Source organism: Morone saxatilis, unplaced genomic scaffold (assembly GCF_004916995.1).
Source record: "Morone saxatilis isolate NCDOM2014 unplaced genomic scaffold, NCSU_SB_2.0 Contig17, whole genome shotgun sequence".
Lineage (NCBI taxonomy): Eukaryota > Metazoa > Chordata > Actinopteri > Moronidae > Morone > Morone saxatilis.
In genome coordinates, this window is record NW_023339729.1 from 15,424,315 (window position 1) to 15,452,135 (window position 27,821).

The following is a 27,821-nucleotide window of genomic DNA, read 5'->3' on the forward strand; positions in this document are numbered from 1 at the left end:
ATTCATTCTGTCTATGTGCTGGATCAGAGTATGTGGAGATAACACAAGCCCAAGGTCAGGGAGGGGGAGACAGAGGGGAGACCTACAGCCAATTTACATGAAAGATGAATGGGAAGAGGGGTAGGAAGGGTGGAGGTCGGGGGGTGGGGGGTTTGAGACAGGGACTGTGATCTCCTTAGTGTGTGTGTGTGTGTGTGTGTGTGTGTGTGCGTGTGTGTGCGCGTCTCTCTCTCCGTGTGTGCTGCTGCGCGCGCCTTCAGCAAGAAGGTCTCGTGATCTCCTGGCCTTCTGGTGAGGAGACTGGAGCCCCGCCTGGCACTGACCCCGATAATGTACGCGACGGCACTAATAGCATACTGTCATCCTTTCTCGCCCGCAATAACTAACTCAACGAAAAGAAGAGAGAGGGAGAGAGGGGGGGCGGAAAACAAGTGTGAGGGGTAGATGCGGGGACGGCGGGGTGTGTACGGTGGAGAGAGGGAAGCGGGAGGAAGGGAGAGGAGAAGAAAAGGAGGGGAGGTTAGCTAAGCTATGTTTAAGAAATGACATGGGGCAGAAATCATTTGTAATCTTGGAATCAGGGTTGAGAGAGGAAGGAGGGGGCACCTTAGATGAGTGTGAAGGTGTGTGAAGCTGTGTGTGTGTGCTTTAGAGAATGGCATTAGATGTGAGTGTGTGTGTAACATTAGCAGTAAATGCACTGTGCCTGTGTCTCCTCTCTCTCTCTTTATCAGTGTATATTTGCTGTGGGCGCTGGAGCATGGAAGGCTTTCAGAACACTGGCCCATAGGGGACGGGACCCTGTGTCCAAGACACACACACACACACGACACACACAACACACACAACACACACAGCACCGGCACAACACACACACACACACACAAACAAACGGTTACTTATCATACAGGGTCATTACAGGCCTCTAACTATAGCCCTGGTAATCACTGGTTTATATCAGCACCCATATTCACCGTACAATACACAGCCGCTCGTATCAATAGAGAGCATGGGAATGATGGCTAAGAAGAGGGTGAATGGGAGACAAACTCATTCTTTATAGTGAGAAAATTGCTTTTCTAGTAACAAGCTCCTTTCATTTTCTCTGTCTGTACTTAGACTAAGAAAGGTACACCTGTAATCCAGCGGGGAGAGGACCATGGGCGAACCCCTGCCTACTGCTACAATTGCTCCAAGAAGGGACACTTTGGCCATGTGAGTACTGTGTCTGGTTTTTATTTAACTGTGTTTAACATTACATGTGTAGGTATTTTATCATAGTTCATCAGTTTGTTGTTTTCTGGTCTCTAAGCCAAAATAAATCCCAGAATGATTTGCATAAAACATTTCTAGGAAAGTATTAAATGGGTTGAAAAGTTTGTTTACTTTCGCACTACAAATCAGAAGTAGTTAAAATCTCACCACACATGAGATTTCACAAATGTTTTCCTTTTTTATTGCTTGCGATAAGAGAGATTTTTGGAGCAAATGATTTGTTTTGTATCCAGTTTCTTCAGGTTTGTTCATCAGGTTCAATTTACAGAGTTTCAGTATGCAGTCAGATTATTACTTCTTCAATAATGTGAAAGTAAATGTTGAAAACAAGCACACTGAGTATTGGTTTATTCCAGTCATGGACCTTTGTCCTTTTGCCATCAAAATAAACTATTAAAAAATAAAACTACTATATTACATTTTTTTTAAATGTCAAGATAAAGTCAGCTCCATTTGTGTTGCTGTTACACACTACAGAATTAATGTAGAGATTAATAATAATACGTTTTTTTTAAACACATGATCTATTACACCTTAGGTTTCAGTGCACTCTTGTTGTAATCTGTTGCCACACATCATTAATCTTTTCGTGTCTGTTTTGTATGTGATTTCTGTTTGTTTGTCAGGCGTGTACACGGCAGAGAATGTTCAAAGTGACGTATCCCACCACCCCGTTCATCAACCACTACGACACTGTGGGAGACATCAACCGCAGAAAGCACAGGATAAAGTTTAAAGTTATAGGTAAGTCACACAAACAAACATCTGTTCTTAATTATGAAAGAACCTACACTTCCCTCTTAGCTGTAAAGCTGTTTGTTCAGGGCAGTTGTGGAAGTATTCAGTTCTTTAACTGAACTAAAAGTACAAATACATTAATGTGATCATACTGCATTACAAGTAAAACTACTGCATTTAAAATGCTACTTAACTAAAGGTACCAGCAAAATGTACTTTAAAATGTACTAGTTAAAGTGCTTGTTATGCAGAAAAAGTATTTCAGTGAGTGATATATTATTTTATATGACATTATTACATTGTTAGTACTGATGCTTCTGTGTGTAAGCAGCATTGCTGGTTGAGGTGAAGATGGTTTTACTTCATATACATATTTTAGTGCAACTCGGGGGTTTGAATTCTCCAAAAGGTCACAAGAAAAATCTGAGGCATCATGAGATGCTGAATAGGAGAGAAAAGAAGAAAAAGTAAAGCTCTAAAACAAAACAAAAGATTACATTATGTGCCATAATTCTTACTGTTTAATTCACTCACACATTTGTATATGGCCAATAAATAATAAATGAAAAAACCTAAATACAATATATAATATGGTAGAGCTCAGGCACTTTCAGTGAAAACTTACTCTGTTCTGCATGACTCTGGTTAACACATTATGGCATTATTATGTTTAATGAAGCTTGTTGCAAAGGTATAACATTATTAAAAGTTTTTGTCCAACCTGACTTTACCTCTTAGTGCTCACTGTGCTGTGGTAACATCCCTGCATGAGAAATTAAGAAATTAATCAGTAATTCATTTTCCTTTCCTTTTTCCCCAGAACTGAAGGAAAAAGGCCTTTTCCCTGCCAGCTCTGAGACCCCTGTCACTCCAGGACCACCAAAGAAAAAACAGAAAATCAGCCATCACAAAAACAACCACCAGCCTAAACATAGACCTCACCAAAGCTCCAACAACCACAGACACAATCCATCCCACATATTTTTTAACGACAGCCACGACTACAGGGCCCCAACACCCAAAACTAAGTACAATAAGAACAAACAACAGGAAAGCACCAGCAACGTAAAAGCATGGAAACCCAAGAGACCGGTACCTAAGTCGAGAGACCCACCAGCTAAACTCATTTTGGATGAAGCAGATGACTTTCCCAGAGGCAGAGGCAAAGGAGAGAACACAGAGATGATGAAGAAGAAAAAGAAGAGGATGAGGAAAGGGAAGCAAGTCTCCTCAGTGACACCAGAAGGACACAGAGACGGCAGACCAGGCCGTCTCCGTTGGACTGTAACTGGAGAGATGCAGGGGTCGGAGTCAAAGGCAGAGAAAGGAAAGAAGAAGAAGAAAAATCGCCCCCGCAGGAGTACTGACAAAAAACTTGCTGAGCAAATGTACCCGACAGATGAAAACCTGTTTATCATCAAACAGAGGAAACGCAAAAGATAGTATCAGTTTGTGTGAGTGTCAGCGGCTGTGATTTCTATGACCAGTACATAAAGTATAGTACGTGTTCATCATGGCATTTAGGGATATCTCAGACATCTTGTTCACTCAGGTGCAGTTGGAAGTAACTGGTTCATAGACCTTTTTCACAGGAGAATGTTTTGGCACGTAACAAGTAGGAAAAGTTTAGCCGCTTCAGTTTCAGGGTCCTGGTTGACTGGGACACAGAACGGACCCATAGTTAACGGATAGGTTCACAATTGTTCAAGTCGGTCCTAAATCAACAGTCAGATGTCCATATGAACTTTTAAGGTTTTTCTTTCTGTAATCATTACTGTTTGTATACTAGCCATTTAGCGATCCTTCTCTAATGCACCTTCAGTGTAAGTGATGGAAGACCAAATTCAGACAAAAATGTTTATCTGAATGTATTATGAAGCTTCAGCAGTCTGGGTTGAAGAAATATAGTGTATATCTGTCAAAGTTGCTACATTTTTGGTACAAATCCTTCCAGTGCACCTCAGCAGGGAAGTAAAATGAGGGGATTTTCTATTAAAAAGACTGACTTTGAAAGATATCTACTTAATTTGTCTAACTCAGACCTCTAAAGGCTCATATTAGCTTCAGATAAAGAAGGACGGCAGAAATTGTCCCCCATCACCTACACTGTAAGCTTTCTAGGAAGGGATCTCTTAGTTTCCAGTATGAACAGGAGGGATGATTACAGCAAGAAAAATCTTCATATGGGCTCAAGATTATTGTTTTAATATTGACTCAATGTTATTAGTTCCACCTGTGCTTTTACTACTGTGACAGGTCAAAATGTCTGCTATGAAAAGGGTCTATTGTGTTTGACTGCCTTTTCAGTTTAACCAACGAAACTGTAAAACAGGGAATAATTTAGTTGCATCGACCTACAGTGTTTTCAGTAGATTGCTTAAGTAAGGGGATACAATTGGACTATGAATGTCATTACTATCCTATTCTTTCATTTCTTTGTTCACATTTGTTTCTGCAAATTGCAAAATTGGTAAATAAACACAGACTGCTCTTTGAAGGACAGTAAGATAATTCCCTAGTGCCTCTGCTCTGAACATAAAGTTATTGCTGCTGTTTCCATGTGATGGATGGACCGAAGTACAATGGACAAACAGAAACATAATGCAGATTTTATTTGGATGTTTTCACATTTTTTTTTAAAATACTCATGGAAATTACTTTTTTGTTGATTTAGAGCTGAAGGGATGGCATATTTCTATAACACTCATTCTATAAATTATCTAAATATACTGTAAATACATCTATTACACATCTAAACACACATTTACAGATCATCACCTCCCCAGTTCCTTTCTGGTCTGGATAGAGTGTCTCTCTGACATGCAGCCCTGACAGTATTAACTTTTAACCATCCACTATTCGAATTGTACATGGTCTTATTTGTTATGGTCATAACATTAAGAAAACTTAATAACATAACATGAAAGAGTGTGAGACAGTTCCTTAAAAACATAAATACTAGTTGCCTGAAGTCTCTGAAGGATGAATAAAACTGTCTGACTTTTTCTCTGATTCAGGAAGAAGAATCATCAGTTGTGTGCTTCACATCGGTTTATTCAGTAACTTTAAACAGTTCCATAATCACACATGTAATTTATGAAGATGATTCATTAAAATAACTTGGTTCCAATCTATAAGTGTCTTTATTTCCACCTGATGGTATATCTGTGTAGTTGTAAAGTATTGGAATATCAGTCATCTTTTAAGTGCATCATCAGCTACACAACAGTCTTGCAGCATTTATAATTACTGCTTTCATCCTAACTAGAACTGAGAAAGATAATGTGATGATGCCACAAGTGAGCCACCCTGTTGATATAAATAACTTCATAAATGTGTGAACTGACAGAAATTGTAACATATGGGCGAGTTCTGTACTGACAATGCCAACGTAATTTTAAAAACTCAATTAGAAGCAACCTTCAAATTATTGTTGGCTGCAGTCTGAATGCTGCTGTGAAAGATAAGCCACTGGTCACCATTCAGACTGTCCCTGGTTGATGTGTAAGTTCATCTGTAGATATAAACACACAGCGGTAGGCTATGAATCATTTATAAGAATGCTAAACATGCACTAAAAGTAAACGTGTTCGCTCGTAAATAAATCACAGTGAAGTCACTCCAGTGTGTGGTGGTTAATTCTGATTTCTTACTACATGGTCCTGTGATCTACCAGCACCTGACTGTTGTTGGCAGTGCATGGGGAGTTTTGTTTACAAAATACAACTAACTACATGTTGACCTATTCTGTGTTACAGGTAAGCAGTAGCAGAAGTACTCAGATATTTTACCAAGTCAAGGGATATAAGTGAAAGTCCTCCATTCAGAACTTTACCCTAGTAAAAGTACAATAGTATAATCAGTAAAATGTACTTCATGTTTTTTAAAGTAAGAAAAACAAACTAATAAGACAGTTCAGCACTTTTCCTGAGTAATATTATAATATATATCAAAAATAATTTATCTTTATCAATTGTGCCTTGCGGTAATCAGAATTGTATTGTTGTAATAGGTAACGGTGCAGACGTATGCTGTTGGGTAGTTAAAACTAAAACATATATACATTTATTAAGATGCAATAATGTGTAAAATGGTAGAGTAGAAGTATTGAATAGCAAATCAAATTGACATCCTAAAGTACTAGTAAACTGCTGTGAGTACAGCACTTGAGTAAACGTACCACTAAAAGATAACACTAAAAGATTTCCACTCCTTCAGTTGCGGTTGCCACTTGTTGAAACAGTAAGTCAGTAAATCCCTCATGTGTAGTAATTACTACATTTGCGGCAACCCGTGAACGCAACAAATGAGAACCTCGTGACGCGTTACGTGGCCCCGCCTCCCGCCGTCACGTTCACAGTCGGGAGTTTGTAGCTCTGTGTTGGAAACGACTCCGGAGCTTGAGCTGGTTTTACCTCGTATGACCAAAGTTATTGAGCTGGACAGCAGCTTGACTCGGACCAAGAAGGGAAATGGAAAACGGTTCGTCCTCAACCGGTGACACAAAGCTGGACCAGGCTGTCAGACAGTGGCTGCAGTATGACAAGGTGAGCTGACAGCTAGCGAGCTAACTCAATGTGGTTGTAGAGACAGATAAATGTGTTTTACCTGGAGCTTATAGAGGTGACTCATTATAGTTACTTATTAAGATGCCATACGGATATCAGAATATGTAGCGTAAACTGTGTGTAGGAATAATGTAGGATTGTTTAATAACAGTAAGACAACTAGGGAGGATATTGTGTAGTAACCACTAACAGCAGTAAGTTATATAATCACCACTTACTGTCACTGTGAGTGACACTAAGGTGGCTTTAGCTGCTGCTGTGTGTGAGAGATCAATTCAACTTTATTTATTAATAATTAGATAGTAAAAAATAGTGGAAAGGACTATGTAGTCGGGTGGGATATATAGAGACAGTGTACAGTTGATCCCTTTCCAATCAAGTAATTAATGTCAATTAGATTTTAGTTAGTTATTAGTCTGGTTAAACAAGTTAAATGAGAAATGAGTCTATAAGCAAGGACATAACTCAACATATGCACAAGATAAAGTCTCCAGTAATTAAATGTTAAGTATTAAGTTTTTGTCATTTTACTACATATTGCAGATAGTGTATATATTTTTCATTATAGTCTTTTCTATTTTCTATTATATTTAATAATACTGTAATTTTGTCATTCTATTGTACTTGTACACTAATGTACTTTTTGCACTACATTCCCGTATGCTGTCGTGTTTAATTTGAAGTTCTCCTACGGGGGATCAGTAAAGGAACATCTTATCTTATCTTATCTTCATGATAATGAATGATTGTTTACTTGGCTTAAGATTTAGCAGTATTTAGCTAATAGTTTGAATCACATTGTTCTTTCCAAAAAAACTTCCAATGACACTACCAGACTTTTAAAACAAATGATTACCTCCTAAACCATCAGTATCACGTATCATCATCATGTAGTTACCGTTTGGAAGAAAATGAAAAAAACTCCATGACAGGCTGATATACTGATCATTAGTAATTTCACAGGGAAAGGCTCAGCTGACACATGATGTTAAAGAGCACAGAGACAGATGTGTAATCACACTAACAGGCATCCGGCCATCTGACCAACACAAACAGTCATTCATGGCCTTAAAGAGACATGGGATGCCACCAATCAGGTCACATTAGAAAAGGGACCCTGGTTCATTAGTCTTACGATAATTGCGTTAGGGCTAAAAGGACAAAGGACTTTCGGTGTGCTCGCCAAACATTTTGATCATTTTTTTTAAGTAACAGCTCAAATGTGTCAGCCGCTGCTGGTTTTCTTTTTATGTAGACCATCAGTGTGGAATTTATTCCTGTGTACAACAAAATAAAGGCATGTTTTTATTTCCCAGAACCTCAAGACAGCGTCCATGGTGCGGGACATGGTGAAAGAAGGAGCAGTGGAGGCTCTGAAGAAATGTTTCTCCTCCCGGATGGAGTTTGGTACAGCAGGTCTGAGAGCAGCCATGGGCCCCGGCATATCCTGTATGAATGACCTCACTATCATCCAGACCACACAGGTTGGTTAATAGATAAACTGCTACTGCACATTAAGCATCAGGTCACATGTAAAGCCAGGCATACACAATATTGATTCCTGTTCTGTTTGAAGCAGTCCAGACTCTCGTGGTCGACTACTGTACATAGCTGATATGCCACCATCTTGTTACCCATCGTTGTTTAATGTCCTTCGCTGCACATTAAACACTTCCTCTTCTCCAACTTTTCTCTCATTATCCCCCAACAGGGTTTCTGTCGCTACCTGGAGGAGAAGTTTGGGAACCTTAAGGAGCGAGGGGTGGTGATTGGTTACGATGCCCGGGCCCACCCTCCCAGCGGGGGCAGCAGCAAGCGGTTTTCCAACCTGGCTGCTGCTGTATTCATCAGCCGAGGAGTCCCTGTCCACCTCTTCTCCGACATCACCCCTACACCCTTTGTGGTAATCAGTTGAATGCCGTAATTTCCTCATTTGGGGTTTTTTTTTTTTTGACATTGCAGTCATAGTTACAGATGATGTAATACCTTAAAACAGAAGTATCATTTTACTGCTTACTTTAACATTTTAAACAGGCTTAATATCACATTTATATATTTGTAAATACAATTCTTAAGTTTGGTCAGTTTGTCTGGTTTCAGGTGACAGTAGGACAGAAGCTACAGGGCAAATTCCATTCAAAAAGCACACTTAGCCTTCGTATACTACAGATTGCATAACGCACATATGATCCACCGGGTTATACTGAGTTTAAAACCTGTGAAGAGGCACCATTCATTCACATGACTTTGTGCATATACTACACATGGAAATTAAGCATAAAACTATACAAAATATTCGTATTGCAGCCAAAACAAATATTTTATCTTGACACCAGGTACTTAATGATACATACCTGCCCTTCCTGTACAACATAACCCTCATACTGAATTAATACTTACTTACTTTTTAGGTATCGATGCTATTTTAAACACAGAAGGACCCACAGGTTCTCAGCTATAAACTATGAAAAATCCAATCTAAGGCCAGTCAGGATTACTGTTGGCCTCTTTCATCAGTCTCATTTTACATTACTCAATTGCTTTTTGTAATTGTGGAAACACTGAGACGCTTCAATTTGGCCTTTTTCCTGCGTCAGAAACACATTTGAACAGTTTAAAATAGTCGATCAGTGTATACTGATTTTATGTCCCCATTAATGTCCTGCTTCAAGAAGTTTATAGTAAATAAGTATATTTTGCTGTGGGTAGCACAGACCTTGCTACCACTAACAGAAGGTAAAAAATACATATGAGAGCTGTTTGTTATAAAACTCACCCGAGTCCCTCAAAGTAATTAATATTCATAGACTGAAGTGATCTATACACTTAAACAATAGATATTTCTCAGAAGTGATTACTAGAAATCACCTCTATTTGAAGAGTAAAAACACATTTGTTTGTCTCTTATTATAAATGAAATGACATCTATCAAGTTCTTCAGGTCTTTTGCTTGGAATATGCTGCATATCATACTTGGTGTAGTGCAGTGGTTCCCAACCTTTTTGGTGTCAATGACCCCCAAAATTGTTACACATCAGTCTGCGGACCCATACCCCTGGTTGTGAACCACTGGTCGAGTATGATCTTTAATTGTATTAGAAAAGTGACATATTTCTCTCTCCTGCTCCCTGCAGCCTTTCACGGTTTCCCACCTGGGTCTGTGTGCTGGTATCATGGTGACTGCCTCTCACAACCCTAAACAGGACAATGGCTACAAGGTAACACCTTTCACTTACTGACTTACTTAATTAATTATCTGTTTGTTTGTTATTTAATTAGTTATTGGTTGTTGGTTCATATGACACATCTGACTGACAGTTTGATTTATGAAACAATTGCTTGATCAACAGAAAAAAAATAGTTTGAGCTTCACTTTTCCTGGGTTTCTTTGTCTTATGTATCTTATATTGACAAAACAAGACATTTGAATATATATCACATTCAGCCTTAGGAAAGTGTGATGGGCATTTGAGATTATTTTCTCAATATTGAATAAAACATAGTTACAGCCCTAAGTGATTGTTTTAGCTGCCATCATATCTTTCTTCTGCTTTGTCTGTGACTCAGGTGTACTGGGAGAACGGAGCCCAGATCGTGTCTCCTCATGACAAAGGTATTGCGACCGCCATAGAGGAGAATCTGGAGCCCTGGCCTGAGTCCTGGAACACAGAGGAGGCCCTGAAGAGCCCCTTGCTTAAAGATCCCTACCAGGACATCCACGCACAATACTTCAAAGCCATCCAGAAACACTGTCATCACAGGTGCTCCGTATATAACTACCTGTTGAGCCGCATTTAGCATTTAGACCACCTGGGGGCATAGAAAGACATGACATAGGAAAACATAAACTCTGTTCCATTAAGGATTGTAATCATTCATTTTACAATTGAAATGTATGCATAAGATGCCACTGTAGGCCATACTAGGACACAAACAAACGCTACTGTTGAGATGAGTCAAAATGAGAGAAAAACGGACGCATGGAAACTCAACTCTTTTTTTCACAGGGACATAAACAAGAGTTCAGAGGTGAAAATTGTGCATACGTCTGTGCACGGCGTCGGTCACGCATTTGTCCAGGCTGCTTTCAAGGCCTTTGACCTTCACCCTCCGTATGCTGTAGAGGAACAGAAAGATCCAGACCCTGAATTCCCCACCGTCAAATATCCCAATCCTGAGGAGGGAGAGGGAGTCCTGGTATGTTCTGAACACGTCACATGCAGTCATATGCAGAATAGATGGTGTGTTTTGGTTGAAGGTGTAGCGCGTGTGTATTTTGCAGACACTGTCGTTCGCCCTGGCAGAGAGGGAGGGGGCCACCGTTGTGTTGGCGAATGACCCTGATGCAGATCGGCTGGCCATTGCTGAGAAGCAGCAGAGGTCTGTTTGTGTGTGTATATATAAAAGTTATTTAATATAGTTTTATTAATACAATGCTAATTCCATCCTTTAACATGTTAACAATCTTGAGTTGAAAAATCGGTTATATGTCTTCATGTTTTCCTTAGGGGCCATAGAAAGATGAACTACATAGTTACCTAATTACTGTTTAAAAGCTTTCTCCACAGTGCCAAGCATATACAGTAATTTAAATTAAGAAAATACTAACTCCTCTTTCAGCTATGGCCCTTATTAGACATTATTATGACAGTGGAAATGTTCTGAACATCACAGACTGGACTCCCATAACCTCTGTCTCTCCTCTCTGTCTGTGTGTCAGTGGTCAGTGGCGAGTGTTCAGTGGTAATGAGTTGGGAGCGTTGCTTGGCTGGTGGATGTTCCGCTGCTGGAAACAGCAAAACTCTGACAAGGATGCTGTGAAAAGCCTCTACATGCTGTCTAGCACCGTCTCATCTAAGATACTGCGTGCCATCGCTCTCAAGGAAGGTTTCCACTTTGAGGTAACAGAGTCTTAACACAAAATATACTAAATAAAACTAATGCGCTGGATAGGGGGCTGGGAAGATTGAACTCATTGGGCTTTGTTTTGTTTTGTTTTTTACAACAAACAAATCTCTTTTGTTTGTTTGTTTTTAAACGTACAATTTAGAATTGTAATTTCTACCGCTAAGGGGGTTTGAGGGCGTTGTAAAGTAACGTCCGGTCATGGGAGTTGAACATTAGCTCAGCTTGTTTCTCTGATAACTTCGGATCCAGACACTGATGACTAAAATCCTTCATACAGTAAAATATATGGTTAAAATGATAAAAAATAAAAATAAAAAGATCTAAAATGTTTAGCGTAAAAATATATATAACACAAGTCTAGTGTGTTTGTAGACATTTTAATGCTACATATTATAGCTTTAAAAGGGCAGATCCGAGCTGACACTCGATTTTATGGCCTAATGCATCCAAACGTTATCATGTTTCCTGCTACAAGAAGACAATTTCCAATAAAGGCTCATTAAATGCTTTCAGTAAGAGTACTTTAAGGGGAATGGGGAGAAAATGTGGCTAATGGATTTTAATGGTACAGTTAAATGCACTCTATTATTAGTAGGATGTTGCTGGACTTAATTCAAACCACCCTTCACGCTCACTGTCACCACTGTTTGAACAGGAAACGCTAACAGGGTTCAAGTGGATGGGAAACAGAGCCAAAGACCTTTTGGACCAGGGCAAGACTGTTCTGTTTGCCTTTGAGGAGGCCATAGGTATGCACACACACACACACACTAATGTCATCGTGGGGCATAATCATAGGAATTCGGTCTTGATTAATTCTTTGGGGCATCACATTACAAGAGTTTGTTCACATAATGATCTCCACGATGTCAGAAGCGAGTTAATTTGATCTACCTAAAAGTATTCATCTGATGCAAATTTATCTGGGATCAGTTGAAGGTCGAGGGCAACATACAATTGGAAAGTTATCGAAATTGTTTCGCCAGCTCACAAGATCTAAACTGGAGTGAGGGCTTCTGGGAAACCTTGCTTGAATGGAAGTCAGTTCTGACCCTTTGAGAACTACCTACCTGTATAAGAGCTGTATGATCTCTGTAAATGATGTTATTGTGATTAAATGGGAGGAAATTCTTAGCATAAGAAGAATATAATGCATAAAAAACGCTTTTAAATTCGAATGCAGAATGGTGAACTTTCTTTAAAACAATAAATACGTTGTCTTCTTTTAGTATAATCAGTATAACCTTTAACAATTTCTCCTGTTTGGGCCAGTATTGGTTTTCTTTTTTCCAAAACCAAAAGCTAGCACTCTTCTTCTTCCTTCAGAAGCTTCCTTTGTGGCCTCCTTCAGCAGCCTGACGAAGCATATAGCAGCAATTGTCTGCTGCAGTGTATTTACATTGGTGTTCTAACCATGTTATGTTGTCTTGGTTACTTATTAAATGAATACATCAATCATTTAAATTAGAGAAAGCATGAAAATGTCAGACGGGTCAACTGAGGACCTTGGTTTTAGTTATTTTAAGTTTTGACCATGCACTTAGTTAAAGGACATTTATGGTTAATATGACAGAAGTTCACTCACATAGTTTAGAGCATTCCCATATAACAAGATTATGATGCTGTAATTGCAATCGCATGCCTTTGCACGTACTGTTAGTAAAAGAAGCAAGTGACTACAGCGGCAGGAATTTACGCATACCCGGTATTAACTGAAAGTGTGTGTCTGTGTGTGTGTGTGTGTGTGTGTGTGTTTATGTTGCAGGGTATATGTGTAGTCCCTCTGTATTGGACAAGGATGGAGTGAGTGCTGCAGCCATTGCAGGAGAGATGATTTCCTATCTGGCCACGAAAAAAACAATCCTTTCTCAACAACTCACCGCCATCTATGACGAGTAAGACATACATACATACATATATACATATATATACACATTACACTCTATATAAACTACAGACTCTAAGTCTCTCTCTGATCCCCATTGGCAGGTATGGCTACCACATCAGTAAGAACTCCTATTTCATCTGCCATGACCAGGATGTGATCCGCCGTTTGTTCGAGCGCCTGCGCAACTACAGTGGTCAGAAGGACTCATATCCCACTGAATGTGGTAGCTTCTCCATCTCTGCTGTACGAGACTTGACCACCGGCTACGACAGCAACCAGCCCAATAACAAGGCTGTAAGTGCACACATGGACTCAAGTATAGTTGGGAGCCCAACAAGCCTCTGGCATTTAGTTTGTTGTTTGTCAATTGTTGTAACTGTTTTAACCCATAGCTATGAAAATAACATAGTTTGAGACTTGATATTGTCAGTAGTATTTAATAATGAAAGTAATAGCTGTAATGTACTGGGGGTGTAAAGGTGACAAAGTCTTTAGTGTTGCAGTAGTGGCTGTTTTCACTTTGTGAGCACTGTTTACATGAATCACAAATGATAACAGTGTCACATTGACAAATGATCGTGCTTTGATGACAGGCCCCAGGTTCACCCTTTGAGTTCCTTGTTTTAATGATTTAATTTGTCCCTTCTGTTCTATTCTAAAGCATTTAAAGCAATGTGAAAACATTGTGACAGTGTGAAAGGGGTCACTTGTAGTGATGAACCTACAGAGAATTCTCACCTGAATCTGCAGCTCCCCTAACTAGAAACCCACTCTACATTATCTGCCCAGCAGCAAACAGCAGACAGACAAAGTTAGCAACTAGCTGTGAACATAGTGGAGCATTTATCAGCAAGTCATTTCCCTCTGGATTTGGTAGAAACCAAAACCAGGGCTAAAAGAGAGCTGATATTGCACAACAACACACAACACCAAATGAATGATCATTTTCCTCCATTCCTGCTGTTTGCAGCTGTTTGTTCTTTTTAGATCTTGTTTTGTTCACCTATTCATCCATCACTACTCTCTGCAGGTTCTTCCAACCTCCAGTTCCAGTCAGATGATCACCTTCACCTTCTCCAACGGGGGTGTGGCCACCATGAGGACCAGTGGCACCGAGCCAAAAATCAAATACTACACTGAACTCTGTGCAGCTCCTGGTAATAGGTAGGTCACTGTATAGACCAGGCCAGCAAGTGAGACATGTATTAGGGTTTCATTATTAATTAATCTCTTTTGTTTTTACTAAAACCCAAGTTAATGGCTTTGCGTATCAGGTTTAGTCCGACCAACAGTCTGAAACCTAACCCCCAAAGATATCCACTGTACAATGATATAGTGAAAAGCAGCATACCCTCATCTTGGAGAAGCTGCAACAAAGACATGTTACCTTTTTGCTCTCTTTCCTATGAATTGTTTTAGCTCTAAATATCTTAACTGTAAATGTCAACCCCAGTTACCTGAACACAGTTACTTAATGATGTAATTTTTTGTTTTCCTCTCCGACTCCTTGGCTCTCTAACAGTGATGTGACGCAGCTGAAAAAGGAACTGGATGACCTGGTTGATGCCATTGTTGAAAACTTCTTCGAACCAGAGAAGAATAAGCTACAGCCCAAGCCGGAGTAGCACTGAGGAGACCATACGATCACATACAGGACCAGCTGTGACTAATATCTCCGACCAGCATTTCACATAATGTCTTACTACAGAAAGGATTTTTGATTTAATACAGGCTTCATTTTGATATACCAATAATTTTACCACATTGTTTTTTGCCAGTTGAACCAGAGATACTGTTACTTGGTAATGACTCTGTCTTTATTTGAATAATCTCCAGGGCTTTAATGCAAAATCAAACCTCCGCTTTCACTTCGTTTTAGCCTTAGCTTCATTTTGGATTCAGTTTACCTCAGTGCTGGAGATTATAAACCAAAACTGTAAAACGTTCACCGGTCTACAGCCAGAGTCCTTCCTGTTGTGTGAGGGTGACATTTACATTGCTGTATATTCACTTGTAACAATTATGCATTCCCCACGCTGCTTTAGCATCAACTGCAAGGCTGCTGATATGAAGAGTGTAAATGAGAACTGCTGGAACTGATGTAACTTTAAACTAACTAACTTTAATGGATGTTGTAAACTGCTGTTAAACTTTGAATGTGTAATATCTTAGTTAATGGTGAGGTATAACATTGAAAGTGACTACTGAATATATTTTTTAAGTTTTAAATCAATGCCAGGTCCTGTCATTGCAGAGTCGCTAGTTTGTAAAATGACCAAGCTTAAAAGCGTAGAGCACCACCAAGTGGAGATATTGTAAACTGGTGTTTTCAAACGCACCCACTGCTCATTACTTGACATTATCCGTTGTTAACAATCAGAAGGACTCTTGACAACCATTTTACTTCCCATCATTAAGTGATCTTAAGTGATCTTAACTGACTGATCAGGAATTGTGTAATTAGCAGCTCACATTTCCTTATGTGCCTCCTATTCCAGAATACTGTGCTGAAATACTCAATAAAAAACCTTTTCTAACAGTGCATGTGGAGACAAATGTAAATGAATAAACACACACACACACACACACATATTCCTGCATCCTCCGGCAGTGCATGCATGCAGCATGCACTTGTCATGCCCCATCTGAGTATAGAGACGAAGGAAGGTAGGGTCTGCCTGTCTTCTATATTTAACTCAAACTGGAGACATCTCCGGCTGTGTGTAGCTCTCCCTTTCAGTGTCCGTGTGTACGTATGCAGTCCTTCTGATATTTACTACAAGCTTCCTCGGTGACACTTAACAAGACTATTACAGTGAACAGGTAAGGAGGCTGTGCCGTCATGAGGAGCAAAGGGGGAATAACATTAAACTTATAAAATGATCTACTGTAACATACATTAACCATGCACGCTTTGGTGTCTGCGTAACCTCGTGCGTAAAAACGACTTGTTCCGTGCGTAAAATTGCCATAACCGATAAAATAAGGCACGTGGGGCTGCCCTCCTCGGAAATAAAATCTCACTTCTAACTTCCGTTGCTGTTCTGGTGCAGCAGACCGACCTACATCGTACGCTGCACTGTCCCAGCTGCTTTTAAGTTGAGGATTTATTTATATTGCAAGGTCAAATGTGAGGTACGTAAGCAGCCGCTTTTGTAACTTGACGTGAACGTTTTGGTTCAATAGCTGGTGTGATCCGTTCATCGCCATAACATTTTTCATCACGTCTGATTTTAATGATTTCTTTCCACGCAAACTGTAACGCCGCAGCTCTTTACCGGTGATTATAATGTCGTTGACGGTTGTTGATTATGTAGAGCAGGGGAGGTCAGCTGGACATCTATCTCCCCTCTCTGCCTCACACACGCGACTGGCAAAATATGATCCTCATAGTTAAACTGTCATGTGTTTGTGTGTCCTTGAGGCTGTAAAAGTCAAGCTATGTCTTTCTGGTAGGGTAAACAACACCAGGTGGTCATTTTGTAGTACCCTCCAAATGACCCTGTGACTACTACACTGCAACACTGATTCTGTACAGGTGACACAGTGGAGCAGCCTCCAGGATTCCTCTTGCAAAAATCTTATATGTCAATAAATGCACCTTTCACATGCCCGTGGCTGTCCTTTCTCCTATTGGTATGTTCCGTTTTCAAATCTCTGTTCTCTGCCTGATGTTTTACAGGTAAAAGCAGAGGCACACAGCTTCCTCCGGCCACACCAGCCATGGAGGGACTTTACTTTGAAGTGAAACCCAGAAGAGATCAAACCCCCAGGCCAGGAAGCTCAAACAAACCTCGTCCTAGTTTAACTTCAAACCACCGCTCGTGTCCGTCGCTTCCACATCTCACCTCTTCCACACCGCGTCCTGAGAAACTCACTTCTGCTAGGAAGTGGGGGGCAAAGGTGGATGAAGAAGGAGAGGAAGATGAGGAGGTACGATACAAACTGACACTGATTGGTTCTCTGCCAGTCCACCACCTGACCACTATGGCCATGCTGCCCTGGGTGGTGGCTGAGATAAGCAGGGCTCAGCCTGCAGAGAAGGAACTGGGTGCTGGGTGGTGTGGAGGGTCCAGAGGTGGACAGCTGGACCCTTCTACCTGTAATCAGACAGTTTTTCTTTGCGTGTCGACATCAAGGGTGCGATGTGCGTCCGTACTGGGAGAAGGAGTTGTCTGGGACCCTCTGACACACACACTGCTGTTTGAATGTCGTCCCCACCAGGTTACGAAGCTAATTCGCAACAGCCAGGAGCCCAGCAGCTTCGGGTGCCTGGTCAGAGACACACCAAACTGTGCCTGCTATGTCTTCCAGTGCCAGGACAGCACCAAGGTAGGTGTGTGTGTCTGTGTGTATGTAGATGATATGAAAATAAATAGTAGTGTCTCAGTCTGTAGACACAATATACAGGTGTATACAAAGTAACAAACAATGATGATGATGAAACACACAGCTACAAACCTTTTTAATAAGGTGCACATTATGAAAAAACTCTGTTCCAGACCTCATCACTCAAAATTGTGAGTCATATAATGTTGATTACCAGTTGGCAGGATTTATCAGCTATGAAAAATTCAAATCTGTAAGGCAACAGACGACTAAAAGAGCTTCAAAAAGGCTCAATTCTCTATTCTCCAACAGCATATTCATCGTTCAAATAAATGCAGAATGATTTCATAAATCAAGGGGAACAGTCTCATAACTCAGGACAACATATGCCAAAACAACACAAGCTCAGCCTATAAAGGTTCACAGAGATTTGGCATGTCAGATTCGATTGACAAGAGAAACATGGATCAGCCCGGCAACAATCCCCTTTATATTAATTGACGAAAAAGCTGCCTGAGCATTCAGTCTGACCGCATCAGTATTTTTTATAGCATCCCACTAAGAGAAAGTGGACCCTGCTTTGGCACAGTGCGAGTCCATGTACACACTCCCTTCAACAACATAAACACCAATAAAGATAAAAATCCACACACAATTCACACACTCTGCTGACCGACACACTCCTGATCTCTAATCCTTTCAACTCTCCTCCACATGGCGTGCTCTGCCAACAGCCTCTGTGCACTGTGAAGTTGCAGCTGGTGTCCGAGTCAAGCCAGAGACATTTGATAGAATCTTCATGCCCAACATACCGAATACTTCAAACAGTTGGCCAAAAATAGAGAGATGGAGACAAAGCAGGACACTTAACGGTAAATTAAATTAAGACATCAAAATACAAGCTTGACCTTGATCTAGGACTGTTTTTCTTGCTCTTCACAAGGCACGTGCACACAGGCTCAGATTACAAATACCTGCATAAGTTTCAAATATATGAACACCCAGGATGAACTGCAGGATGAACTGTAAATATAATGTGTGTATATATATTTATATATATATACCTATATAAATTAATCACTGCATCTACTGTATGTGGTGTAAATACACACACCTGCATTGCAAACTTGTACATGCACTGTTCGTGTGTTGTGATGACTGTGCAGGTAATTGTTGCTTGCTTGAGTGAGAGTTAAATGAGCTTGCTTTACATTAACCAAGCAGGATGCAGAGCCATGTTACTATGGCAACTACTTCCTGTGGCCCGGGGCCTGTTGTGATGTGTGTGTGTGTGTGTGCTTGTTGTTCTCTCTCTTTTCAGCCCTTTTAAGAACGTGATAGTGATGTCAGGCTAACCACCTGTTGCTCTAGCTCTGTCACACTGGGCTTAGACACGCACACACACACACACAGGCTCACTGAATATGTGTGCAACGCTGGGGTAATACTTGTTCTATACTTTGTGAGCTAAATTCTTCTTCAGTATAAATGTGCATGAGTTGCACTCGGATCGGGAACATCACTGGCCAGAACCAAAACCACTCGCACACACAGTCAGATCTATAAACATTTTACACAGGAAACACTAAACCACACACGCTCACACACAAAATCACACTCTGCACCCACGATTAATGTTACTTTCAAGTGGGGGAGGTGATGGTTCAAGCATGTAGATATTCAGGAGAAGTAAAAATTAATAGTTAAAAGTGACATTTTTCTGCACTGTGTTATAATAGGCACATTATGAGCCCTTTGTGATATTAAATGTGTATTTTTTATCTACTAAAACTAGTTTCTGAAAGATAAAATGTAGAAATATGTGCCAGTGCAGCCTGAACTTAGATACAGTAGTATTTGTTCAGTGTGTGGTAGATGTGGTGGTAGACTGTGATGATGCTATGTGCTGTATCATTGTTCAAAGGTGTTCTCAACTTCAAAAGCATTACTGGAGTTTAGCTGGTGTTTGTCGTCTGAAAAAACCTACCTTGAAAATAATAATAATGTAATATCCAGACATTACACTTCCATTTTAACATTTAATTATATTTAATTAGTTTTATTTGCAAAATCTGTACTTTTAAGTCAGTTAAGTAGCACATTGTATGGAGCGCACATGTGGTGCACAGGAAAAACCAGATAACCACCACTGCAGAGAGCTGGAGGAGAGGATTTGTGCTCTGTGTTATTCCTGTAACATTTTACTTCAACCCACCACCATTTACCATTTATAAGCATATAAACGTGTAATAAATGGTGAAGATATAAGTGTATATTCATGTATTTGTCAACAACAATATTATAGCTTTACAGCTGTCAATACAATATGTCCTCACAGTAGAAGTAATAACTGTCAACAAATACAGTAAACTAATGAACACATAAAAATATATGTGTAAAACATTAGAGTCTGTTTAACAACAACACAATTTGTAACAATTTGTTTGTATAAAGCTTATAAATGCTAAATATGGGGGTGAACGTCAAGTGTTATTTTGATTCCCGAAGTCTGTTACAAACAATGTTTGTGGTGAAAATATTAACATAATTTAAGCCCTTCAGAGATGAAGACAAACTTCCTCTCCTGTGTCAGGGGACAGAAACTGCCCTAGAGGGTCTGTGGGGTTTTCCACTGCTGCCCCTGGAGTGGCAAAAAAAAAGCAACCACAGGGTGTCACCACTGAAGTGTACAAAGTTCACAATGTTTCTGTGTGAACATTTTTATAAATTCATTTGTGTTTGTTGTAGTCCCAGTCAACTGATGTTTAACTACATAATTATCTGTATTTAATTATTTGTATTTTATTTAATTATTACTGTTGGTTCATCTCTGTGGACCCCAGGAAGACTAGCGACCACTAATGTGGATCCAAATTTAAGAATAAAGAATAAAGGCTGTGGAGCTTAACACAAAACTGTGTCAAATGTTGGCCAAAGGCTGAAAGACTGTTGAAAACTTCTGGGCCATGAAGTTCACTATTCATTCCCGGCTCACAGCTGCAGTCCATCCCATGGGGCATTCATTCCTGCTTGATTGGCTCTGCTCTGCCTACAGACAGGAAATGTTGTTTATATTCAGATTGTGCGTACCAAGATAATGGACACTGAATCATGTAACGGTAAAAAAAAAAAAAAAAAACACCCAAAAGTCTACCGCCTAAAGTTTGACTGACCCGGAGACAGGAACTGTGTCCACCCTGTTCTCTCAACGTATTGGTGGATCCAGCTGCGTCAAGTTAACCGCTATTAGATGGGATAAAATCGGAAGTTGGTCAGTTCGCCTTCAAAACAAAAGCCAGGGAACGTGTAGCGCATGCGGGATATCCATAGGAATTATAGGAATGATCTTACTTTGAAATGTGTGCTGTCGTTTTACGTTAGCCAACCTGACGCTCAACCGCAGGATCCTCGGCTTCAGGGAGGAAAAATGAACTTTCCAACGAAATGATATTGAAGTGTCCCACACTGACAGAAACGAGAAGTTAACCACTCGGATCTTTTTTTTTTGTGCGTGCTTTTGTAAAGTTTATGGCGGATGGGATGAAAGCACGACTCCAGCGACTCAACCTGTTCAACGTCAAACAAGAACAGAAAGATGTGAGTAGAGTTTAATAACGCGGTGTCGGTGCTGGCTTTTTGTTTAGTTGTGGGTGCCATGCTAAGTGGACAGTTAGCTCACGTTAACCGGGCAGGTTGGCGACCACTCACTTTAACCTAAATATCGCAACCTGTTGTTAGTCAAGTTCAACAAGTTAGCTGTGGGTTAGGGTTAGCTACAGCTGAGCAGTGGTTACAGCGTCTATTAACCTGTTTTTTTACTCGTTATTGAGGCAGAGTTAAGTTTTCACCATTACATTGTGACATTGTCTGGTTTTAATTTGGCTAAATACCTGACGCACACGCTTGTTTTTGTGTTTACTGTTTGCTTGGTTGTAAATAACCAGTGAGCTTTATCATTCCTCGTCCTTTAAGATGGATGTGATGTGGTGTTTTTGGCCACAACGTTACCATAACTGGGCAAGAAACTCCTGGCTGGAAAATGTCATCACTGAGTGGGTGCTGGTAGTGTGCTGGTGGTAAATATTGAGGTTTCTACACTTAACAGCACTTTGATTTCAGTCCTCGTGTACTTTAGGCACCTAAACAAAGTGTATTTATATTAGATAATGATGAAAAAGTGTCAGTTTTTAAGAGTATAGTATTGAAATCTATGGATTTGATTTTAGTACCACATGTGCTGTAAATAAGGTTTATTATTGTGCTTCTGCTGCAAACCATAGTGTGTTTGTGTGTGGGAACAATATTGTCACATCTTCACTGTTATTAGTTATAAATTTAGCAGAAAAGTCTATTAGAGATAAACAATTATCTGATTAATTTATAAGTCAATCAACAGGAGATTAATCTGTAATTATACATTTGGCGAAAAGAGTTACAGTTTTCCCAAATGTGAATATTTCCTGTTAGTTTTCCGTAACAGTAAATAACCTTCCTTTTGTCATTGTGAGTTAGTACGTCCACTGTTATTTAGGGCTGCGTGATATGGCAAGAAAAAGTGGGAATTAGTGGGAATGATCATTTTAACATCTGGAGAAAAAGATTTGTAGACCTCTACAGTGCTTCATTCATAATACTAATTATCTTACCTTTATCAAAGCATTTGCATTGCTTCGATTTTCGATATTGATATTGAATTTTGATGAATTGTGCGGCCCTACTATTTTCTTGTTAGTTCTAGTTTAATAATCAAGAGAAAATAATCTGCAGATTAATCATTTTTGCCAGAGAAACCTGCCCAGTGCATCATACCGGGGAGGCTCTCTACTTCTCCTCCTAGCTCAGGTGTTGCTCAACAGGGTTTTTGAAATAGTACATAATCATTCTAGTTATTAAATATGTCCTTTTCCTCGACTGGAGCTGCTGTTTCTGTTGAACAGGGGCTTACTGGCTGTCAGACCCTTTATAAATCCGAGTACATGAAAATCCAGGCTGCTTAGCTGTTGTAAACACGAGCCGAATGTAGGTTTATGTGAGCGAGTGAGTGAGTCATGGCGATATCACCTCCAGAGCCATTGTGCCTGAGCCAGGACTTCACTCCTGGAACTGGAGGCAAGTCGTTTTGTACGGCGTATTAGTCACAGAGTCTGTCTGGAGCGATCACTTCAGCCGTCTCTCTCTAACGGCCGGTTTCACACGCACGTCACCTTAAAGCCTCATCCTAAAGGGACTCAATGCCACCGTTTGGACTGCAGTATCAGGGAGACTGGGCGCTTTTGGTGAACAGATTGTGAGCTAGTGTATAACATGACACGTGTAGGTGGTCTTTGAACATGTTATCTTTCAGTTTGTAGGGTTGTGATGAGAACCGTGTCGGAGGTGGGGGGGTGCTGACGAGTGATATCTACTTTGTTTGAATGAAAAATGTCGCTTCTTAAAAAAAGCTGCCGACATGTGACGTCGTCTGAGTTGGAAAAGTTGGAAAGTACCCAGGGCAGAATTTAAAAACCAAAACATACTTTTACAAAGTGATTAGGTGTTAATGATTACCCAAACTGTCCAAGAGAGACTTGTTTTGAATCCCCCCCTTTTCCTCTTCTGCCATACCTTCTTCTTATAATCCCTCGTTCTCACATGCTTTCCCCTCCCTCTTCATGTGACACACTCCTTGGCGCTGTAGTAAAAACAAGCCTGTAAACTGGAGGCACCTTCCTGGTTCTATATCACTGACAAGTCTGTCCCCGTCAGTTGTCAGTCGGCCTTTTGTCTGTTTGCCTAGCGGTTAGTTTTTCCCTTTGTGCTGTCATCCTGTCAGTCTTAGAGCTACACCTATAACATTGAACCTCTCTCAGTATTACGAGGTGAGCACATTGTCTGTGAAATCTTCCTGACCTACTTTATTCTTAGCCAACAGTTTACTCTGACTCAGCACATTGACAACAAGCCCCTACATTGTGTCCCCGTTATCACATTTGAATGAGTTTATCATTTCGGCCTCGCTTGTCTTTGTGCTGTGAAGTGGCTCCTTAATCCTAAAAGAGTGATGTCACTGTGTTGGCCTCCCCTGTGGCTAACCCTTTCGGTCGCCCAGTGACTCTTCCTGCTCTACGACTTGCCCCCATCCTTCAAAATCTTCCCCTTTCTCTCTTTCGTGCTTTGCTTTCTGTTAGGGATGCTTCTCGTCTGTTGTGTGGCTCCTGGACTTTGAACGTCTATGAGCTCTGGCTGTGCACAACAGGGCACAACAAGGCCGAGGCACATGACCATGGGAAGTGCAGAAGTGGGACTTTTCGCTGGCTCGCCATAGTTGTTTTTGATTCTCTATGCTGTGTCACTGGGTTTACAGGAACATTCCTCTGTAATTTCTTACATTTTCCTGCTGGCATCTCTAGTCAGGCTTGTACAAGTGAAATATCCATTTAGGCTTGTGTGGCAAATTTGACTAACACTGTTTCTACAAAGTATTTTGATTAAAAATGTATGGGAGTCATTTTCCTCTGGGTTTGTCCTTGTTTTACTCTCTTATTCATTAATAAATCATTTAATATGGTTTAAAACTAGATTCTAAGTTACTTTTGAACATACTGTTGATACATCTAGGACTTCTTTATGTTTGGGTAGAGAATTGGAGAAGCATTGATGGGTTTTTGTCCTCATCTTTCGTCAGATTTGTAGGGCAAACCGCCTGCCGTGTCAGCCTTCTGCTGTTTTGTGGGACGCATTGCCTGTACTGGAGTCCCTGAGCTGAGATAGTTTACAAAATGTAGCCAAAGAGTAGAGAAAGTTGGAGAGAGAGAATATAATTAGTGCTTTTGTTGTACAACAGTCTTAAGGAGTTTCACCAATAACGTGGTCCGACTAAGCCCTTCATATGACATCCTCACCTTTGACCTCCTTTGCTCTCTTTGAAAAACACCGGAGAGTTTATTTTGTTTATTGCGCTGAATTGCTGCTTCTCTTTCACCGGTGGGACTTGTGTAACTTCCTTCTTTTTGAGGTCAGTACCACAGTAGTTCTATTTAATTCTGACTTGGTGAGAGACACCATGCTTTTTCAATGTTGTTCTTCTGTGAGAGGCCAAGTGTGTGGATCACAGCCCGAAGCTGCGCCCGACTGCCTTCCTGTGTGCGATCAGCCCCGTGTAAACGTTTCACTGAACAAGATACTGTGTGTCTATAGCTTAGGCTGCACTCTGAGGAGAAAACCCCTTTTTTCCACTCCCCTTCAATCCCCCTGATCCTCAACTCTAAATCAGATGTTTCAGCCTTTTACAAGCAACCTAAAAAAGGGAGGAAGTTGTAGGAAGGGGTCTAAAAAAGGAGAAGTATTAGAATAAGAAATCCAAGATTGTATGACTTATGATGATGATGTACAAAGAAATGCGTCGGTCATCAAGGTTGGAGAGATCTACAGCATGACTACAGCCGTCACTTCTGGGGAAAAAACAAACAATTCTTTTCATTATCGATGAATATGCGATCATTTTCTTTTTTTCTCAGAGCCCAGGTGATGCCTTCGAAATTTCTCCAAATCCCTCTAAAATATAGGCTTCCATATTTAACAAGCTGGCACCAGCAAATGTTACAAATAGTGTTTTAGGAATTACTCAAGTTAGCAGTTATCTGAAGTGTCGCCAATTCATTTTGTGTTGATTCACTCATCAGTGAATTCACTCATGGTTTCCTCCTTTCTTTTCAGTTTAAACGTTCTTAAACGCGCGGTGGATTTGTGTTGAATGTATTTATACAGACAGGGATTTCTGTTGAAAAGGCCTTTAGGAAGGGAGTGAGGGAATGAGAAAACAGGAGAGACTATCACATCATTAGGCTAAGCAGTTAAGGAGCCTTTATCGGATAAACAAAGCGGCGGGAGTGAAACTGGGACAGGTAGGTTGAGCGAGAAAAGGCTAGAGCAGTAAATTCGAGAAAACAAAACCTCCTCCTCCGTCCAACAGAGACAGGAGTGAGGGAGAGGCACATGCAAGGACTGAATGTGTCTGTTGGTTCAAGTGTTTCGGAGCATAATGCAGTGAAAGCAGAAGGAAGAGGAAGGGGTAGATAGAGGAGGAGGAGGGGGGGTAAGCAAAACAGAGAGAGGTCTGTTGTTCGTGGATAGATCGCAGACTCCACTCTCATGCCAGGATGATTTAATCAAGAGGACACTAGAAGGAAGAGGGTGATAAACGTGGTGTCATGATGCTGATGATGTCGGGACGGTGCGTAAATGAAGCGCAGGTTAAACAGAGGTGTCTGAGTCAATGGGTAAAAGATAAAACAGATACAATTTAGATGAAAAGAAGGGGAGAACAAACCTTTCAATAAGAAGATAATAAATAAGATAATAATAAGAAATGGTGCATTCCTGCTGCATTAAGAAGGTTTGGGAAACACAATGAACACATTAGCAGTGATGGGCTTATCAGTTTTTTAAAGTTTTTTAGATATCGGCCTCCTCAGACATTCAAGTCATCAGCTTTGTGGGAAATAAAAGAATAGTTGTGCAATGTAATGCAGAAATTGTGGTTCAGTATTGCACTTTTGGTGCCATGGGTTATGTAATAAGATAGAGTCGAAAACATCTGCTGTCAGTGATATGCTAAATTTGTGGCTTTGTTTTTTTTTCGGGCTCATTTATTGCTTAAGTGAAATGCCTTTGAGCTCCATGTACTCTAACAGAAGAAAATCACAGAGCTCCAGTGGGTGCTATGATGCACCTTTCTTATTGCAGAGCATGAAGTATTAAAGTGGTCACCTGGTAACCAGGGAGGGAGAATGGGTCAGGAAAATAATCTGCTTTCCTGCCTAGTTTTTCGTTGCGTCTGATCTGATCTCTCTGTCTCTCTCCCACTATCACTGTGCCTATTGTCTTTATCGTGCATTGTGTTTTTCTGTTCGAACAAGGCCTTAAGTTACCAGCATATTGACCTTTACAGTGGAATATAGCCTTGCTTTGTTTGTATTTAGTCAGTTAGTTCAACTTTTAAAATTAAAATGTTCAATTTATATAAATATAATCATGCTGTTTAGGTTTTTTTCTTTCTTTCCTCAGAATAAAGAGTAAATTAACATCTTCATTCTGATTCTATCAAAAATATCAATCAGCGCGGTTTGGGTACATGATCTGGATGTTTGTGTTGTATGTAACTATTCTTGGAAAGTAGCCAGTAGAACAGTAAATCAGACCGTGTGTTTATGTCTGGTGCCAAGTCGTCCTTTGGGATCGAGGTCCGTATCTTCAAACCATGGACGGTTTATGGAAGCAGAGCACTGAGGTACACTCAGATACTTTATAACTTTAGAGGCTGTAAGACCAGTACCTTCGTGAATGTAAATACACAGAGGCCTGGAAGAGTTCTTTGTAGATTTGAAAAACACTTACAGGCACACTTCACACACGTGGAGTTAGTACATGTTGTCAGTCAAACCATCCAGCCAACCAACTAACCAGCCATCTGGATAAGAAGGAATTCTTGGTTTAATGTTTTTTTTTTCATCCCCTTGGTCACTCATTATACAACAAGTTTCTCATTTGTTGCTTACACACACGTCACTTAATGTCTTCAGAAACATGTTACAAAAAATACCTTTTGAATTAAATCTAAAAAGCATTCAGAGACTGCATACTTGTATAAGGCTGCCCCCTCTTTTATATTGGTTATTTTAATAATTAAGTTAATTTGCAGACAATCATGAGATACGTAAATGATTGAGAAAGGAAAGAAATCCCATAAATGCTGTCAGCAAGTTCTTGAGATATCCTGCTAACTAAAACCCAGAAAACCACGAGACCAAAAGCATTAGCACATAGAGAGTTTGTGAAGGTCATGCTGTGTGGCAGGTCCCCCAGGAATGTACGTACAACTGAGTAATCCTCTAACTGCTGCAGTGGTGGAAGAAGCATTCACATCCTTTTATTAAGTAATAGTCGCAATACCACACTATAAAAATGCTCCTTTACTATTGAAAGTCCTGCATTCACAATTTTAAACACAACCTTTTATCTTAATATACAAAGACCCTACACATCCTCTCTCTCTAGTTGTACCCGTTAAGGAAGAATGACTTGTACTTCTGTCATTTTTGTAGATCTTTTTCATAACATTATAAATGGCTGCATTC

The 27,821-nt window shown here is 40.3% G+C and overlaps 3 protein-coding genes across 3 annotated transcripts in view; all 3 read left to right on the forward strand.

Annotated features, from left to right (window-relative positions):
• zcchc7 (zinc finger, CCHC domain containing 7) overlaps window positions 1–4,506 on the forward strand; it is a 44,224-nt gene extending 39,718 nt beyond the window's left edge. Inside the window, exons 8-10 of the mRNA XM_035660002.1 lie at window positions 1,120–1,215; window positions 1,902–2,019; window positions 2,834–4,506. Of these exons, the coding sequence (XP_035515895.1) occupies window positions 1,120–1,215; window positions 1,902–2,019; window positions 2,834–3,456 (837 nt within the window). The 3' untranslated portion in view covers window positions 3,457–4,506. The remainder of the gene's footprint in view (window positions 1–1,119; window positions 1,216–1,901; window positions 2,020–2,833) is intronic.
• Window positions 4,507–6,357: 1,851 nt separating this feature from the next.
• pgm2 (phosphoglucomutase 2) lies at window positions 6,358–15,919 on the forward strand. Its single transcript, XM_035661009.1, has 13 exons — window positions 6,358–6,560; window positions 7,898–8,065; window positions 8,293–8,484; window positions 9,716–9,799; window positions 10,149–10,342; window positions 10,589–10,778; window positions 10,864–10,961; window positions 11,302–11,482; window positions 12,145–12,238; window positions 13,255–13,384; window positions 13,479–13,671; window positions 14,408–14,541; window positions 14,900–15,919. The coding sequence occupies exons 1-13, from the start codon at window positions 6,486–6,488 to the stop codon at window positions 15,000–15,002; spliced, it is 1,836 nt and encodes a 611-aa protein (XP_035516902.1). The 5' UTR covers window positions 6,358–6,485; the 3' UTR covers window positions 15,003–15,919.
• Window positions 15,920–16,379: 460 nt separating this feature from the next.
• tbc1d1 (TBC1 (tre-2/USP6, BUB2, cdc16) domain family, member 1) overlaps window positions 16,380–27,821 on the forward strand; it is a gene marked incomplete in the record, with an annotated part of 45,670 nt that continues 34,228 nt past the window's right edge. The window contains 2 exon segments of the mRNA XM_035659797.1: window positions 16,380–16,512; window positions 17,060–17,709. Of these exon segments, the coding sequence (XP_035515690.1) occupies window positions 17,101–17,709 (609 nt within the window).

Excerpts from the sequence above, each read along its gene's own strand:
- pgm2 (XM_035661009.1), top strand. The coding sequence starts at position 6,486 with ATGGAAAACGGTTCGTCCTCAACCGGTGACACAAAGCTGGACCAGGCT. Across the intron at positions 8,066-8,292 it reads CTATCATCCAGACCACACAG|GGTTTCTGTCGCTACCTGGA; the intron begins GTTGGTTAATAG and ends ATCCCCCAACAG. Across the intron at positions 8,485-9,715 it reads TCACCCCTACACCCTTTGTG|CCTTTCACGGTTTCCCACCT; the intron begins GTAATCAGTTGA and ends TGCTCCCTGCAG.